Below are 20,376 nucleotides of genomic sequence, written 5' to 3' on the forward strand. Positions count from 1 at the left end.
CTAGAGGACGCACAGGGACACGCATGTACGTCAATCCCTTCATCAGTGGTCTTCAACCTGCGGACCTCCAGAGGTTTCTGTCCGGGCATGCTGGGAGTTGTAGTTTTGCAACATATGGAGGTCCGCAGGTTGAAGACCACTGATGAAGGGATTGACAGGCAGTGATGATGACGGGGGGCTGGATGATGACGGGGGGCTGGATGATGACATGGGGGGATGATGTATTTCTCACCCTAGGCTTATAGTCGAGTCATTAACTTTTCCTGGGTTTTTGGGGTGAAATTAGGGGCCTCGGCTTATATTCGGGTTGGCTTATACTCGAGTATATACGAATATTCAAAATTCAAGTGGTCCCTAAAAGAATGTGATTTTTAACTTTCGCCGAAAATTAGAAAAAAATGCTCATATTATTATAAGCCTTCTAATATCGTAAAATAATGTTTAACAAATGATGCCAGCATGTTGTGGATGTGAATTAATAACTAAATTTATTTGACATGACTATTTCTCTTACAAGTAGAGAGTTTCAAACATAGAGAAATGGAAATTTTTCGCATTTTTCACAATATTTTAGAGTTTTACACAAAAATCGCTTCATGTATCAACAAAAATTTACCACTGATATAAAGTACAAAATGTCTGGTATGTTATTACCACTTAAAAAGGCACATGTCAGATTTGAAAAAAACGGACTGGGTCATAAAGGCCAAAACTAGCTGGGTCATGAAGGGGTTAAAGGAGTACTTCAGCCATAGGCACTTATCCACTATCCTTTGGATCTCCTGTTCGGGGACCCGACATTACCGCAGCTCTGTGCGGCTAATGTGCCCCCTCGATACAGCTCTATGGGAGAGGCGGAGATGCACGAACGCTGCATCTCCGCTTCTCTTATAGAGATACATGGAGGGGGCGTGTGGGCCGCAGCGTCATGCTGCGGCCGTCACGCCTCCTGCACAGGAGAGCTGCGGCAGAGTCGGGGCCCCATACGGGAGATTGAGGGAAGAGGGGTCCTAGCGTTCAGACCCCCCCGTAATCAGACACTTATTTCCTATCCTGCGGATAGGGGATATGTGTCTATGGCTGCAGATCTCCTTTACGAATCACCATCTTGTTGGATTTAGTAATTGGTAGCTGTGGTTGATGTCACAGGAATTTACAGATGTTTTAGACCAAGTTCTCCAATACAGTGGTTCATTAATTCATCATTGCATTTATACATAGTAAATAGGTTACATATCTACCTTAATAAGATACTCCACAATGGATTGCCTAATAAAAATCCTCCGATATATTGTTGGACTGTAACCTAAAGATAACCTTTGGAATTTCAGCAATCCAAAATAAAAAAAAAAATACTTAAAGCCGTTTTAGGAATTCCATTATAAGCATGCCTGGAGGGGAAAATGCTAAACATTTGCTTATTAAAAAGCCTCAATGAGTTTTTGACAGGTTGATAAATGAAAGTGTGATACGTGCATAACAAATAAAAGAATATTTGCTAGTTATACCATAGGGTTTGTGACAGAGCTACACAGGCGCTTGGCCTTCAAAATCTTTTATGTAGGTTGCACTTTGCTCCTGATATTTTGTGTAGAAAAACATGTTGAATCTAAGGCAAGCTAATGGAAAAAAATAATGAAAAATATATTCCTAGCTACCATGGTTGTCTTTAGCACCAATATAACTATGTCCAGATCGGAGCAAACTCATCTCTTGGTTATCCAGTACAGCAATGGAAGGTAGCACTCCAAATAAAAATAGTGAAAAATCCAAGTGTTTATTCACCCATCAAAAAAAAATAAAAAAAATACTTTATCTGGAGTGTCGTCTTATCCATTGCTGTATTGGATTTCTGTGACCGTGGTCGGGACTGAGCACCCAAGAGAGTCATCTCGTGGTTATATAGGTCAAGATTACAATATCTCCTATGTTTTATATTTATGGCAATTCTAAAACCATGCAAGATGCTGGTTTACTGTTTACAATATACAGGCACTTATCAGTTAATGAGTACCTGTCAGATGCCACAAGAAAAAGAAATGTTATATGTTACTCAGTACCTAATCCTGATCATATACATATAATTTGCATGTGTCTAGCACCTATACTTCTCTCACAAATACCTTCTTTCAAGTGCTTCCTTAGTTTTTCATCCTGTGCTCTGAAAGGGGGATGTGTCCATCTCTTGCCCTTGCCCAATCCCTGCAGGCTGCTCTGTAACCCCCTCCTCTCTTTTTTCAGACAGGAGTCTAAGATAATGCTTCAGCCAGACAGGATTATGTTCTAGATGGTATGGGGACCCATAATACTCTGTTTTTATAAGCCATGATTTCTATAAAAATGATATTATATTTTTTTTTTTTACAAAGTATATTAGAAAGGTTAATGTTTTGCCAAGATGTACAACATATAAAAAGTTTTTGAATCTGACAGTGCCCATTTAAGTCATTCATATTTATTAGATACATTTCGGATTGAACCAACCATTTTTGGATATACCAGCCAAGGTTCTGAACAGTCTGGTAGCAGCTTACTCCCTTATCCCCAATTTGAATAATTGCACACTTGGGCAAGTCATGTTTATAGAGGTTGCGGAAGACATAGTGGTTGACCAAATGAGCGAGTCTTGGTATAACCAATGGGCTATTCTTATATAGGGAGTGATGCCCACTAGATGAGGTTCTCTGTTGGTATGGATGAACTATAGTGATTGATAATAGTGATAAAGTCATTTATCACAAGATTTATTTCCCCCTTCTAGAAAGGGTCTGTAAATGTCTTCTTAACAAGTTAAATTGCACAGAGAAAAACATAAAGTGGCACTTCATTTGCTTTAATTTCCCTTTATCCCTCAGTAAAATATTGAATGTTGATAATACATGAAAGTAGAACTTATTTATTACTATCAAACAATGCAGCATATGGAAAAAGCAAATGACATTAACATCTGCTGTATTCTCACCATCTGCTCCCCTTGGCGCTTTTTCGTGTCCAGACCTGCCAACGCTATTTCTTCTCAGAGGGTCTTACGGCATATTAATCATTACTACTAATACTTAATTCTTACTTTTTTAGATATGTTATCTGTCAGGCTAAACCATGTCATTTCTTTATATTCCACTCACTATTGCCAAATATCTCGAGGCCAGACACATGTATCTTATGTAATGGGGCGGTGCATTTGGTTAGCAGACTATCGGAGCTATGTTATATTCTTGTTTGAGGCAATAACTCTTAATGGAATACATCTTTACATACTTCCTTCCCAGTATTCAATAGGAATGGGGCATATAAAGGATTTGTACTTTTCCTTTCTCCTGGATTCACTTCTGACTTTGGCTTCAAAACTGCAATGGCAGTTCTCCAAAAAAAGCCAGAAATAAACCTGCGTGGAAACCTAACCTAAAAGTATAATTTTTGAAGGCCTGACCACTTTGGACCTCCCACCAGTCAGAAGAGCCTGACCAGGTACAACCATCCTTGTATGGACGTTACTGTCAGTGAACAATAAAGAGTCACCCAAATAGTCAGACCCTCCTTACTTATACATTGATGACCATACATATCCTATTTATAATCCTGGAAAACTCATGTATCTAAATAAGTGACCATTGGTCCTTTAATGTCCCAATATGATCTCTCTTGCAATTCAAGTGGTGGACTATAGGGTCATCACAATTAAAGATGGACATCTGTTCATATCTTGTCCATATGGATGAGGGAAACATCCATGCATCGCGATATTTCACATTCATAGAAGAGATGTAGGAAACAGTCCCTTTTGAACCAGTTTCGTCCAGTTTGATATTATCTAAGACTTTGTTATTCCATTGTTCAATGTATAGCTATGTTCTGACTACTCCCTTAAACTAAGAAGAGTCATACTGTATGACCCTGGGGTATGGTCAGCTTCTCTATGTCTTCTTTTAGTTTAAAATGTCCATAATTTGCTGAAGGTTTGGTACTGAACAGAGTGTAATACATCCAGTCATTGGCAAGTATAGAGCTGCATTGGGACGTGATGCAATCATTCAGCCTAATTTGCTAAGTGGCTGGTTGTTATCTAATTTGGCAGCCACTATAATAAGTGGCCAAATTGGCCAATTATCCGATTTACTGGCTCCTTAACCAAGTTAAGCATTGACTTATACACATGTACTATACGCAGAGCTATCCAAAAGCAGCCGCGGGGATGTGAGGCTCCGCAAATTCACAGCACATGCAGAATAAGTCTCTGATATCAGATTTCATCATTATGTACAACTTACTTCTTAGTCATGAATATATTTGACCTTTGATCAACTATAGGATGGATCTATATGAAAGGATGGGCTTGTAATTAGACTTCATAGGTCAATCGTGAACAGTGTCGTAGCTTCCGGTAGTGTGGATGTTGGCTGGCGTGTGGCGGTATTTCTTTACATTTCACGCCCCCTCCCATAGACTTGCATTGAGGGGCGGGTGGCCATGATGTCATGAGGTGCGTGACTGACCCCCGCAGTGCGAAAACAGCATTCGGAACCTTTACTTGTGAACATTGGTCAGTGGAGTACCCCTTTAAAGTCCCCACACAGCATGTTTAAAACCTTGGGTCTAAGGGACATCAAGGAGAAGCCTATTTAAACACAACAAAAATGTCCCTGCAGGTTTCAGGGCAAATCAATTTAAAACAACCTTTAAGGGGTTGCCCCCTGTCGGGGAAAACCCGTTGTTAGAACCCCCGCCTAAAATATAACCTTTATTGGTATGTTAAAATTATACCCCACACATAAGTTTCAAATTCCAGCGGAGTTGATATGTTGTGTAAACTTTTTAACTGTTATACACTTACTAGGGATGTAAGGGTCCAATTGAGCACTTATATATTTGTGTGCTTTATATCCGACACACGTCAGCTATTGGTACCCTGTCCCTACACTGTAATTATCCTCCGCTGTATTAAAAACAAGCAACTACTAGCCTCCCAGACGTTTCGCTGAACGGATCAGCTTTGTCAAGGGGCAAAGCTGATCCATTCAGCGAAACATTTAGGGGTTTCATAAGTGGCGTACAGCAGATTACCGTATTTTTCACCGTATAAGATGCACTTTTTCTTTTTTTGGGGGGGAGGGGGGGAAGTTGGTGCGTCTTATACGGCAAATACACATTAAAACCGCCGGTCCCTGCGGCCATCAACGGCCGGGACCCGCGGCTAATACAGGACATCACCGATCGAGGTGATGCCCTGTATTAACCCTTCAGACACGGCGATCAAAGTAGACCGCTGCATCTGAAGCGAAAATGACACTAACCCGGCTGCTCAGCCGGGCTGTTCGGGACCGCCGCAAACAGCTTACAGGACACCGGGAGGGACCTTACCTGCCTCCTCGGTGTCTGCTCCGTGGCGGGATCCCTGGCCGGCACTCTCCTTCGTCATCATCACGTCGTCGTGCACGCCGTCCCGTCATCCAATAGGAGCGGCGTGCGTAGCGGCGTGCGTAGCGACATGATGCCGGCGACGGAGAGCGAGGATACCGGGCAGCAGAGACGTTCCGGAGCAACGGGGACACCCCGGGGACGTGGCGATACATCCAGGGCAGAGGTGACGAGCGGTGACGGGTCCGGAGCGGCGGGTACACGTAAGTATTACCTCCTATACCAGTGGTCTTCAACCTGCGGACCTCCAGATGTTGCAAAACTACAACTCCCAGCATGCCTGGACAGCCAACGGCTGTCCGGGCATGCTGGGAGTTGTAGTTTTGCAACATCTGAAGGTCCGCAGGTTGAAGATCACTGTCCTATACTTTACATTGTATTTGGTTCAGAATCTTTATTTTCTAGATTGTTATGCTTTAAAATTGGGTGCGTCTTATATGCCGGAGCGTCTTATTTGACGACATTTTTTTTAAATCTGAGCGATTGTTTTACTCCCTCTTGTCTTTCTATATTCAGGGCATCCTGCAACAACTGTGATTTGGAAAATGTTTGGCTTTCACGTCAGTCTCCATTCAGTTGATGTATTATGTTTTTTTCAGCCTCTACTTTCACTCATTTGTAGTTTAGCTACATGATAACTATCATGCAGGGATGTTGTAGTTGAAATTCTAGGGCTTAGAAGAAGGAAAGGCTTAGATAACAAAAACCTGCAGAACAGGGCTGGAAATAATAACACGTGAAATTGCTGTTTCTTGATTCATTTTGTGTCTGGGAAATGAATGCATTTACTTATTATATTGTACTTCAAGTTAGCGGTGTTAGAAATAATGTACCAGAGGACCATCCAATAGAACCTAGGTCTGAACCAGTTCTGGGTCCTATAGATCCAGTAGAAGACAATCATTTGGAATCGCCTTTGGAGTCAATGACTTGCCATCAGTCATGTAGATAGGGTTGCCACCTTTCTTGCAAAAAAAAATACCGGCCATGCTAATTTGCATAATTAATTATATATGTGTAATATCACAGGATATTCACATAAGAGGGAAATTTTGTCCTATTCTGTTACTAACTACAACTCCCAGCATGCCCTGATACAGCCTGTGGATCAGCAGCTGTCCCAAACAAAAACTACAACTCCCAGCTTGTTGGACTATATAGTAGTTTATAGTATAGGTCATTTTTTCCCAACCAGCGGTGCCTCCAGCAGTTGCAAAACTACAACTCCCAGCATGTTAGACTTTATAGTAGTATATAGTATAGGTCAGTTTTTCCCAACCAGGGGTGCCTCCAGCTGTTGCAAAACTGCAACTCCCAGAATGTTGGACTATATAGTAGTATATAGTATAGGTCAGTTTTTCCCAATCAGGGGTGCCTCCAGCTGTTGCAAAACTGCAACTCCCAGAATGTTGGACTATATAGTAGTATATAGTATAGGTCAGTTTTTCCCAACCTGGGGTGCCTCCAGCTGTTGCAAAACTACAACTTCCAGCATGTAGTATATATTTTACGTAATTTTTTCCCAACCAGGGGTGCCTCCAGCTGTTGCAAAACTACAACTCCCAGCATGTTGGACTATATAGTAGTATATAGTATAGGTCAGTGCCTCCAGCTGTTGCAAAACTACAACTCCCAGCATGTTGGACTATATAGTAGTATATAGTATAGGTCAGTTTTTCCCAACAAGGGGTGCCTCCAGCTGTTGCAAAACTACAACTCCCAGCATGTTGGACTATATAGTAGTATATAGTATAGGTCAGTTTTTCCCAACCAGGGGTGCCTCCAGCTGTTGCAAAACTGCAACTCCCAGCATGTTGGACTATATAGTAGTATATAGTATAGGTCAGTTTTTCCCAACAAGGGGTGCCTCCAGCTGTTGCAAAACTACAACTCCCAGCATGTTGGACTATATAGTAGTATATAGTATAGGTCAGTTTTTTCCAACAAGGGGTGCCTCCAGCTGTTGCAAAACTACAACTCCCAGCATGTTGGACTATATAGTAGTATATAGTATAGGTCAGTTTTTCCCAACCAGGGGTGCCTCCAGCTGTTGCAAAACTACAACTTCCAGCATGTTGGACTATATAGTAGTATATGTCAGTTTTTCCCAACCAGGGATGCCTCCAGCTGTTGCAAAACTACAACTCCCAGCATGTTGGACTATATAGTAGTATATAGTATAGGTCAGTTTTTCCCAACCAGGGGTGCCTCCAGCTGTTGCAAAACTACAACTTCCAGCATGTTGGACTATATAGTAGTATATGTCAGTTTTTCCCAACCAGGGATGCCTCCAGCTGTTGCAAAACTACAACTCCCAGCATGTTGGACTATATAGTAGTATATAGTATAGGTCAGTTTTTCCCAACCAGGGGTGCCTCCAGCTGTTGCAAAACTGCAACTCCCAGCATGTTGGACTATATAGTAGTATATAGTATAGGTCAGTTTTTTCCAACAAGGGGTGCCTCCAGCTGTTGCAAAACTACAAATTCCAGCATGTTGGACTATATAGTAGTATATAGTATAGGTCAGTGCCTCCAGCTGTTGCAAAACTACAACTCCCAGCATGTTGGACTATATAGTAGTATATAGTATAGGTCAGTTTTTCCCAACCAGGGATGCCTCCAGCTTTTGCAAAACTACAACTCCCAGCATGTCGGACTATATAGTAGTATATAGTATAGGTCAGTTTTTCCCAACCAGGGGTGCCTCCAGCTGTTGCAAAACTACAACTTCCACCATGTTGGACTATATAGTAGTATATGTCAGTTTTTCCCAACCAGGGACGCCTCCAGCTGTTGCAAAACTACAACTCCCAGCATGCCCGGACAGCCGTTGGCTGTCCGGGCATGCTGAGAGTTGTAGTTTTGCAACAGCTGGTGGCACTCTGGTAGGGAAAATCTGGTATAGGTTATGATGCGAAATTCCAGGAGTTGGTTGGATAAATACCGGCCATTACACTGCCAGTATTTTTAATATAAAATACAGTCAGGGTGGCCAAAATACCGTCTTTGCAGGTAAAATACCGGCCAGGTGGCAACCCTACCTGTAGATGAATGTCTATGTGGATTTTTTATGTCCGTTACTTATATTATTTTACAACAGTGACAACATTTCCAAAGCTGTTGCCATGGTGACAAGGAGACACACTGAGGCCTACATAACTTACAGAGATTACCTTGCATGACTGAGCAGTGATTGCATGTATTAAAAGTATATGGTCAACAGTGGTTGTCAAATGCCGTACCTCCGAGGTGGAAACCACATTCTCCATTTATTTCTAGCTGTTGGGTCGAGCGCCTTCAATATGGTTTAGGAATTTCATTAAAATAGAAGAACATATCAGCCCGGAGAATTTATAGAAATGTGAAGTCTGCATGAAATTCATGGATTTTCAATCTTTCTTGACAGATAAACAAGTTGAGCATGAACATTGAAAGATCTGTTTGCATACACATGTGCATTTCATGAACGATTTTTTATTTTCATTTGCTGCGGTGTTTTTATTATCTCTATAAATGTATATATTTTTTTTATATAAACAGTATAGTGACTGGTGGATGCACCAATGCTTATGGGTAGATTCAGACCCAATGATTTCAGGCCCAATGATAACTACATCCAATTCAGATTCTGTGATTACAATTAGAGATGAGCGAACTTACAGTAAATTCGATTCGTCACGAACTTCTCGGCTCGGCAGTTGATGACTTTTCCTGCGTAAATTAGTTCAGCCTTCAGGTTCTCCGTTGGGGTGTAAAAAGTGGATACAGTCCTAGGAAAGAGTCTCCCAGGACTGTATCCACCTTTTCCAGCCCACGGGAGCACCTGAAAGCTGAACTCATTTATGCAGGAAAAGTCATCAACTGCCAAGCCGAGAAGTTCGTGACAAATCGAATTTACTGTAAGTTCGCTCATCTCTAATTACAATATTTATAATCTTCGCTATTAAGAACGCCAAAGGCTGTCTGGGTATGCTGGGAGTGGTAGTTTTGCAATAGCTGGAGGCAACCTGGTTGGGAAACACTAGGCATTGGACGAGGTGTGATGATTTTGGACCAAATTTTGCCATAAGAACCAGTCGAAATGGTACCAGTCAATCCTCGATGCTCTGAATGAAACAATGTGGACCATCTGAGGTCCAAATTGTGCAGGTTTTCATGTAAATGGTATTATATAAGCTAGTAATCCAGCTTTGTGAGTCAGCAAGCTATGATCCAAATGGTATTATTTGAGCAACCATCTTTGGCCCACATTGTACTATATGAGCCCGGTAAACCAGCTTCGATCCAGATGGTCTTGTGTGAACCAGTCAACCAACCTTCATGTGTTCATACATATCATAAAAAACACAAAAAAATAACTTTCCTATGAGACTAAACAATATTCCTTTAAAAAACAAACAAAAAAATAAAATAAAAAAAAACCCTTCCCTATGCGTTACCCTTTATATAAACTAAATATGAACATAGTAGGAACTGCTTATTATATTATATAATCACTATAACATAGAAATAAATGATTTAGAGTCAACTATAGAGGCCTATATGCTTTGTAATACAGTGTGTATATATATATATATATATATATATATATATATATATATATATATATATATATATATGGTATGTATATTATATATTATTTTTTTTATTGATTTATGAAATAAAGGAAATATTGAACCATGAAATACCATCAATAACTTAGGAAAGAGATACAATAATATTACAATTAGTTGTGGCTTGGAATCTTGGCTTTCCTTGGCAAATATAGTAATTGCTTTATAAAACGGCACCTATTCAGTACCATTCTTCCCATACAATCACTTTAGTGCCCCTTTAATATGTAATAATATATAAAATACCAAATTCTTTTTTTTTTTTTTTGTATGAGATTTTTGATTTGTGACACTCAAAAAGTGTCAAGGTTTCTTGCAGATGGACCTTTCTGATGACCTTTTGGTATTTCGCAACTTAGTAGCTTTTTCTCTTAACCGAAATAGAAAACAGTCAAATAAACAAACATCTGATGTTATAGAAAAAAATGTTTTTAGAACAAAATGTCCACCAAAATGAATAGCAATACATTCCAGAACTATAATAATAAAAAATAAATATTCTATAATAAAATGTAGCAAAAAAAAAAAAAAAAAAAAAGAAAGAAAAATCATCAAGTTAACCGAAGGTATAATAATTTGTAATACGTTGATACATTATGCAGTCGTTGACATTTACTGTGTCTGTCATTGGAGGTGCAATTTATTCAGAAGAAGGTTCTTCAGGTAGTGAGGAGGATGAGGCATCGATATGTTTGCATCTTAAAAGGACAACAAGATTCTGCTTTTTAATTTCACTTAAGATACCGTCTAAAGGAATCACTTTTTCTTAATTATCAGCAATTGTACCTAAATATCTCTGAAGTCATCCTAATGGAAAGTCTCAGGTTCATATTGTGCACTCTTACAATTCTCTTCATAGTTATATGGTTATATAGTTATAAAGGGGTACTCAGCCCCAAGACATCTTATCCCCTATCCAAAGGATAGGGGATAAGATGTCAGATCGCCGGGGTCCCGCTGCTGGGGACCACGGGGATTGCTGCTGCAGCACCCCGCTATCATTACTGCGCAGAGTGAGATCGCTCTGCACGTAATGACGGGCAGTACAGGGGCCGGAGCATCGTTACGTCACGGCTCCGCCCCTCGTGACATCACGGCCTGCCGCCGTCAATACAAGTCTATGGGAAGGGGGTGTGGCGGTCGTCACGCCCCCTGCCATAGACTTGCATTAAGGGGACGGGCCGTGATGTCATGAGGGGCGGAGCCATGATGTCACGCTGCTCCGGCCCCTGCGCGCTTCACTACCCATTTCATCCCCCAATGCAATTCATTGCTTCTTTCATTTTTAACAAGGCCTCTGCAAAATGAAAGAAGCGATCTGATTGGTTACTATGGGCAACTGGGCAACTTTTCCTTTGCACAGGTTTTATTAAATCTTCCCCAAAGTGAGTAAAGCGCACAGCTGCACATTTCTCCCAGCTATAACTAAAGTAGTGGTGGTCTAAGCACTGAGACCCTGACAGATCAAAACTTTTGACATGTTTGTAACGCGTGTGGATTATCTTTTCTTAGACATTTGTGTTGTGTTCTTCCTCTGGTATTCTTGGAAATTTATTTTTAAATTGACAAGTAATTCCCCTTATCAGTGGGGTGTGGTCCTGTGCACTGCAAGGGCTTCACACTTGCTGTTTTGATGCCATTTTTTATGTTAAAAACCAAAGCAAGTAGTGGATTCTAAAAAGAGAAGTAAAACCTTTCCTATAAACTCCTCTTCCTTTTACCATCCACTCCTGACTCCTCTTGCCCAGGTATGCTTGAACTATAAAACACCCTACAAACAATGTTTTGTTTTTTCTTTTTGTGGCATTTTATGGCCTTTTGCAGATTTCTGGGGTCTTTTTGATGATTTTTTTTTCAAAACACAGCAAGCATTTTTTTTCATCCAGTTTTCCTACAGGCTTCTTATAGGACTTGAAAAACAACATTAAATGCAAAAGTCTGTGAGTCTTTTCCAACTTACAGTTTCCTGTGGTCTATTTTGCTGCTATATAGCATATCTGTGAGATGCAGGGCAGATGGAATTACCCTAGGGGCAGATGGCATTAACCCCTTTTATTCATGATGCCAGGGCGTGGTTTATCTTCGATACCACCCGAAGGTATACCGCTAGATCCTGGGCTAGGCACATGGGCAATAATGACTCCGACGCCAAGTTAGGGATAACGGTAGCTTTACTGAGGGTAGACAGATGGTAAAGTCTATACAGTCCAGCCAGGGCCCACGGAGGTGACCAGTGACTCAGAGACCTTAAGGGCTTGCTGGGACTTGTAATAGGACTGGACAATTTAATGCAGGCCACACTGACTTGACAGTTGCTGACAGGGACTGACTTGACTGACGACTAACAAAGCTATGACTGTAGCTTACTTGCAATTGACTGTGGCTGCAGGACTTGACTTGAGGCGTCCAATGACTCTGGACACACACACTAGGACTCGACTAGACTGGACCTCAGCTTAGCAGAAAGAGAGAGAGAGAGATAGCTCCTACCAGGGCTTATATGGGGGAGACTAGCAGGGAGCCCATAGGTCACCCCTGGGATCACCTGGTCACTGGTACCTCCTGGGTAACAATAATATGGTAAATTTCTTAAAGCAACAACACATTATATATTATAATACATAGCAAAACATATATACGGGGGAAAAACGAGTACATAAGGGCCCAGGGGACACTGAAGGGAAGATGCTGGACAGGGCAGCAAGGTTACGGGGTAACACCTCCCGTACTGGGCTACCACATTGGTAACCAAGCAGGGTAGATGGTACACCTAATAGATTGAAAAATTCTACAATCAAAATTTTTTAGTTAATGATAAAAAAAAGAATATTTACCAGTATCTGGTAAATAGAGATAATACATTCCCTTTAAGCAACACTGTAACTGGATTTATAAACACTTAAGAAAAATCAGTACAAAAATACACAGGACATGTTTAGCCTCCTTTTTATGCTGTGTGAACATAGGCTAAAAGTAATACACACTGAAGAACACATTAAGCATGCAGTGAGCTTCATCTTTTCTGTCTGTGGGAGGCCATCTCGTCCATGACTTATGGCTTTTAGCCTCTTTGTTCTTTCCCAATAACATGTTGTCCTCATCTGCAGTGTCTTTATGAAGATGTTGACCTTACTCCATCTACTTTCACAACTTGAAAGCTTTTACAGATTTCTTACTCTTTCACGTAATATAGAGAAACCTCTCCAAAAGACCACCTCTGTGAGAAGACCATCCCTTTATCTAGACCAGATTTCCTTTTTCCTTTTATATTTTCAGTCCTATCATATCCAACGGATACTAGCCCCCCCCCCCCCCCTTTTTTTTTTTAAACCATTTTTTAAAGAAGACATTTTTTTCAATGCAATTTTGGATGTTTTCTTAAGGAGGTTTCACTGTACTATATGTACAGATGTTATGAAGCGTCTGGAAGGTTATGGTATGGAGTGGTGCGGTTGTTCTAGACATCCAAACATAGTTGATGGATGATACCTGGTATGTATAAGTAATCCAGCTGAGATGACACTTATTACTTATCCATGGTTGCTTAACGTATCACTACTATCAAAATATATGCCAACAAGAACCTGAAATTTTGGGTTATAATCAGTTTAAAGGGGTTGTCCAGTTTCATAGACTGTACCCTGTAAGGATATATGGTATCAATAAAGGGAGGGCCTCTGTTTAGGATTCCTATCTTTTGGCATTGGAGTGAAGAGCGGTTACAAAGGGAATGTTTTACTCTGAAGAAGTTGTTCTATCCTGCATCATAGACAGTTTACTCTGTTTAATGGACACTGTATAATGTTTAGGCTTATATCTAGACGTTCTATTTGGAATTACCAGACATTTATTTAAAAAGTTTTTCAAAGAATTCAATATTGAGGGCCTTTCTAAAATGTAAGTAATACCTGGTTCGGTCTATGTCGAGCCAATACTCCAACCTGTCCGTCCCTGGTTTGCATAGTCTAAGAAGATCCTTATGTCTTTACTAAGACTTTTGAAAAGTGGTTGGTTTTTGCTGCTAGGACCCCAGGTAGGGCCATGGAAAAAAGGATAAGCGCAAGTCAGGGGGTGGAACTTACACAAGTACCGCCTAGTGAGCTAAGGGACAAAAAGGGTCATCTAGCCTGGTCAGTATCAGAGAGGCCAAAATCATAGTCAGCGTGGTCCAAATAAGAGCCTGGGTAAAAACATCAGGAGGTAATGTCAGTATAAGAGCCAGGTACCAGAGTAGGGTCAGAAGTCAGGCCAGGGACAGATAGTCACTAGCAAGAGACAAGAGAAGAAGACAAGTAGTCAGGCCATAGGTCAGAACATGGCAGATCCAGCAACACTATAACTTAAGTGAGGCACTAAGTAATACCAATTACAGGCATCTGTGGACAGCGTGCCTCAGGAAGTGTGGGGTGCTGGCGCTAAGCATGTTTAGACTGATGTCCCAGCTTTTCAATGTCTAACCATAGCTACTGAGCGACGTCATCAGTTTGCAGAAGACAGGAAATCATGATCGCTGCTTAAGTGCAGCAGGGTAAAAGTGTGTAACACTATCCTTGGGATTGGTGGGAGTCTAACATGATGCCAACCAGATAAACATAGAGCCTTTTTTGGCTCCATTAAGTGTTGCCTTGCATTACCCAGTACAGTAACATAGTAACATAGAATGTGTCGGCAGATAAGAACCATTTGGACCATCTAGTTTGCCCAATAATCTGAATCCTATCAATAGTCCCTGGTCCTATTTTATATAACAAAAGTAAGCAATAAGCAAGCCCCCACCCCTGCATTAATTTAATTGGCAAGACAAAAGTCGGATCTCTACCAATAAAATACTAAAGATAGGCCATCATTATTAAAGAAGGTGTGCAGAATTAAAAAAAAAAAAAAAAAACTGTGGCCACTTACATGCCACACATCACCACAGATTGTATGTGGTATTGCAATTTAGTCTCATTCACTTTAAGCGAACTGTAATATCAGTCAAGGTTCTGTTTTTAGAAAAGAGCAGCCATATATACATATATATATATATATATATATATATATATATATATATATAATATATATAGATTTTTTTTAATTCCCAGTAAACCTTTTTAATTGGTTTTGTCAATATTCAGCCTACATAATGTATTCCATACTGAGGTTATATACTGAAAAAATGTGTATAATCATCATTTGTTTTGTTATCGCGGACAGAATATGGTTACAGGACCAAAATTAATTTTCTTCCTGGAACCCTATTTATCTGAGAATTATTCCATTTTTAGTCTCCAATCAAACAAGGTTTACTGTTTTAGAAATTCTCTTAACCTCTTCCCTGGTAAAGGCCTTCGCTGTCGGTTTTTAAGATAGAAAATAATTACAGAGATTAATTTTGTTGAAACATACTAAAAAAAAAAAACAACAACAAAAGAAATCGTCTTTAGCAGCAGCAGAATCTCATTTTTTTTTCTTTAATTTCGAAACTAATTAAAACTTTTGCAGCAGTTATCATTTCTGGCATGGATTAAATGATAAATATAGGTGTTTTTCACACTCAACTTTTCAATAATTCACGTTTTCTTCTGATGGCTCTAAGCAATGCTTTGAAAATTTTGTAATAAACAAGTTAAATCTGGACCAACACTAATTATATTCATGGATTTGGTTTCTTGTCTTCGTTATTTCGTGAGAATATTTTTTTATTTTAGCAATTACAGAATTCTAAATATTATTAAAATGATTAGTTTTCTTACAAAGAACATTTATATTTAGAATATTTTTGAGACCTGCTCCTATAAACAAGTTGGTGATCTGTTTTCCAAAAAGTAATTTTCCTTTGGCCTCTAATTAAACTGATGAGAACAATGTTTTTGTGCAGATATATATTCATCTCGTATTTTGCATTATGTATCTGTTATCCTAAAATTGTTTACTCTTCTGCTTGAGTTGGGGAGAAAAAGTGCTCATACTGATTTTTCTGGTTCACGTATAGCTTGCAGAATTACAGAAAATATTGAAATGAATGTATAGGGTACCCAACAGCAGAGAGATGGTTGTGCAGTTCAATTTCCTATGGCTGTAGTTTGACCATATTGTGGTATGCATAAATATAGACATAATAGACAATCCTCCTGTAGTGCTGCTAAACCGTAGGGTTCTTTGATAATCGGATTCGGTTCGGATTTTGTGTCTATAATACAATCACTAAAATACACTCATGTTTTAGTCTAACTGATACTAGCAGTTTTATATGACATTCGGGATCTGTGTGAAGCCATGTATGAATTCCTATTGTTGTTACAACTTGTATAAATATATGACATGTACAATATATTACCTGGAATTTTTGCCATATATTATTTAAAAATAAGTATTTAATAACCAGAGATTGATAAAAAAAATGTACACCATGACAGCCTGAAGTTCACATCCTACCTGCCAACAGCTCCTGTACAGATCTATGTATCTCCATGGTTACAGACTACAAACAGACCCTTTGTGTAGTCTGATCCTGCAGACATATCTGAAGCCTACCATACATATTGGATTAAATTCTGTTAAAACCATCAATTTTGTCAGAATTGGCCAACTATCTGATAAGTATAGTGGCCTCCCAACTCTCCCCCGATGACAAATATTGGGTAGAGAACAGTCGCAAATGTTGGATTTAAGCATGCCCTATCTCTTAGTTCTTGAGGAGATAAGTCACCGCCAGTGGTGTCTGGCAGCAGTTTTATCCCCTCTCAGCAAACCTGTACATCTGTGCCTGTGTATAGGAAGATTGGGGAAGAAAGCTGTCGGCTAAACAGACATTCATTCAACAACTAAAGTTAACAACTATTTAGTCAACTACTTAAATAATATTGACAGCTTTAATTCCCTATATCTGCCCCCTTTTCTAATATCTGAGGGTTAACAAGAAGAGGGGCAGATGAAAGAGAGACATGAGAGGATTAGATTACACAGCGTTAGTTTGTAGTCTGAAACCATGGTAATGCATAAGTTTACAGTCTGTAGACATACAAACATTGTGATATTTTAGGTATTTGAACAATGAGAAGTATTGGTCAAAATGTCGAGTATTGTTACTCTTTCAATCTTTTGACAATAGTGTAATGTAATCTGAACAGGATGGGGAAATGTTTACTGAAGTTTGTTCTCATCTTAAATATTCTTATACTAATCCTCAAATTTCCTCTCTCTGTAGGATGGATATTTTTCCCATCGCCCAAAAGAGAAAATGCGGACAGACAGCAATAATGAGAATTCCGTTCCGAAAGACTTTGAAAATATTGATAACAGTAACTTTGCTCCAAGGACTCAAAGGCATAAGCACCAGACGGAGCTGGGGAAGAAGCCTCTGAGCAAGCAGAAGGAGCATTTAAAAAGAAAGTTAGTCCTTGAGGAGAAAATTAAAGAAAACTCTCTACTAGAAAAAAATTCAAATGAAGTTTTACATTATGTAGGTGTCCCCTCCAAGAACCTCACCACAAGCAATTTAAAGGATGGATATAAAAGCACCAAGCTGCACCATACCAAAAAGACTGGAAACAGCTCCCCCGAAATTAAGTATGAGCTACCCCCAAAATGTGAGATCACTGGCAAGGAGGCAATATCAGCTCTTTCTCGTGCAAAGTCAAAACAGTGTCGCCAAGACATTGCCGAGATCTATTGTCAACATAAACAAGGGAAGCTGATGCCGGAAAAAGTGACCAGACTCTGTCCTTTGGAAGGTAACATGGTTTTGTTTATATCTCCAAATAATATGCAGGTGAAGGTGTATCATTCTGATAATAAAGGCAATATGACTGTAATCTTTTGACATGTAAGAAAGTTATCTGGGTGCTTCGTAGGTTAGGACCCCCCACAATTCATATAGTGATTTAAGTATCACATAAAACCCATAAAACATTTCTTACCAACCTACTGAAGTCCCAGCTCTATGCACGTAGCTAATGTTTTTTTTCTCCATAGATCTGCATTCCACTCCCCAGTTTAGGCTTGTACTGCTTCAACTCAGCCCAGGACTGGGGGTCATCTTCCATATCTGTCTCTGGCTTTATAAGTCAACTGAATGCTTGCCATCGACTTAAAGGGGTATTCCGCCCCTAGACATCTTATCCCCTATCCAAAGGATAGGGGATAAGATGTCAGATCGCCGCAGTCCCGCTGCTGGGGACCCCCGGGATCCCCGCTGCGGCACCGCGGTATCATTACAGCACAGAGTGAGTTCGCTCTGTGCGTAATGGCAGGCGATACGGGGGACAGAGCAGCGTGACGTCATGGCGCCGCCCCTCGTGACATCACGGCTGTCCCCTTAATGCAAGTCTATGGGAGGGGGCGTGACAACCGCCACGCCCCCTCCCATAGACTTGTATTGAAAGGGGCGGGCCGTGACATCACGAGGGGCGGAGCTGTGATGTAACGGTGCTCCGGCCCCTGTACCGCCCATCATTACGTGCAGAGCGAACTCGCTCTGTGCTGCAATGATAGCGCGATGCCGCAGCGGGGATCCCAGGGGTCCCCAGCAGGGGGACTGCGGCGATCTGACATCTTATCCCCTATCCTTTGGATAGGGGATAAGATGTCTAGGGGCGGAATACCCCTTTAAACAGTATGGCTTCATAGGAGACTAGACTTTGTGGTCGTTCGATATACAGAACCCTACAGTAAGACATCATTTGCAGCAATGCTAATGAGTTTCAGATTCTTAAAGGAATATTTTTGGATTCCTTAGGGGTCACAACTCACCTATTTGTCACATTAGAAAATATTAAATTTTACAGTAAGTGGATCCTTAGGAACATATTTTTTATTTTAGATTTTATATATTTTTTTAAATCATACAAAATAAACAGGCCCATATGGGCTGTTAGCTTCGTCCTGACCCTTAAAAAACTTTGGAAATCTACCCGTTAGTCTAAAGATCTTATGACTGTTTATACGTACATTGTAATGCGGGACCTTCTTCTCCTCTTCCACATCAGTATTTGATCTGTATTTTTCAGTTTTTTTTGTAACCAAGATAAGGAGTGAATTCAAGAAAGAGAAGCATAAATGTTTCTAGAAAGTGGAGTGTGGTTCAGCTCACCCTTATGATGGCGCACGGACCAGACTTAGACTGTGTCTGTGAGTCTGTATGATGTCTACCGTGGCTTCTCAATAAAATCACCATTCCTGAGTTTGTTTCTAGACATTCCTAAAAAGTCCTTCTCAAAGACCTTCTCGATAAGACACATTTAAAAGAATGAGAAGAGTTTAGCAGGGGAAGAACAGTTCTGGGTAAAAGTACCCATACCCATGCTAGCTATCAGCCAGAGTGCTAGGTTGCATTGACACCACGTTATGAGTATACGGCAGACATGTATGGGAGAATTTAAAAACTGTCCACTGCTGTATCCCGCCCCCCTAACCCCTATGTAGAGTCAGCTAGTTACTCTGGTCGGCTCATTTTTAAACTGTATCAGTTTTGTTGTCAGACTAAAAATCTGTGGCAGAGGTTCTTATCAATTAGCCCCTCTGCCCTTGACAAAGCCAGTTGTATCCAGCGAAACGTTGTGGTGGTCTATTTGCGATCATGTTTTAAATACCATAAGTGCGATATAATGGCTTATTGAGGGATAGGATTATGTGATCATGGATATAGAGTGAGACTCTATGGAAACAGCAAATCACAAGTAAAGCACAACCACACAGGACAACCCAGTATACCCTATATATGAATATTGAGTATTTTACTCTAGGAGAATTAATATTTCATTATGTATGTGGTTTTAAGTGTCATGATCGACTGCGGAGACAGGGATAGTGAGCCGTAAACTGACCCTAAAAACACTCTCCCTGCCTACTTGCCCATCCATCCTAAGCGATGGATCGACAACTTCTAGCCAGTCCCTGCCTGCGCTAAGGTGCAGTCGTGTAAAAACACATAATATACATAATCAGTCACAGGCTAGACAAACAGATATACCAAGCAGGATACAAATACTAACAGGGCAGAATAAAACAGGGCAAACTGAAAAGGAAACATAAGACACTGTTCACCACTGGTACACAGAACAAACAAACTAGACTCCCCACTCCACAAAAGGAGTAGCCATTAATAATAAAGCCAAATAGACTACTGGCCAGCATGCTATAAAACCATGGCTAAAAACCCAGATAAAATGACAAGATAAATACAAGGTAAATGCTCAAACAGATATAGTCAGAATATTGCACAAACAGACATAGTGGCATTCAACTAAATAACCAGCAACTAGAATACAGACTTTGCTGGAGATATATAGCTACACCTGCCTAGCACATGGGTGAAAGGCTTAACTCTTCCACACCTGGAAAGGAAGGCACAGAAAACACAATGA

General features: G+C 40.3%; 1 protein-coding gene across 4 annotated transcripts in view; it reads left to right on the top strand.

Annotated features, from left to right (window-relative positions):
- The window catches only part of XYLT1 (xylosyltransferase 1), a 340,609-nt gene that overhangs the window by 147,870 nt on the left and 172,363 nt on the right, over positions 1–20,376 (top strand). For 2 of the 4 annotated variants that reach the window (XM_056536893.1, XM_056536896.1), the window contains one exon: positions 17,220–17,745. In XM_056536893.1, the coding sequence (XP_056392868.1) occupies positions 17,220–17,745 (526 nt within the window). Of the gene's footprint in view, positions 1–8,583; positions 8,832–16,982; positions 17,004–17,219; positions 17,746–20,376 lie in introns of those variants that run through there. The other 2 variants (XM_056536894.1, XM_056536895.1) reach the window with 2 other exon arrangements.

This window comes from Hyla sarda, chromosome 8 (assembly GCF_029499605.1).
Source record: "Hyla sarda isolate aHylSar1 chromosome 8, aHylSar1.hap1, whole genome shotgun sequence".
NCBI classification, from domain to species: domain Eukaryota; kingdom Metazoa; phylum Chordata; class Amphibia; order Anura; family Hylidae; genus Hyla; species Hyla sarda.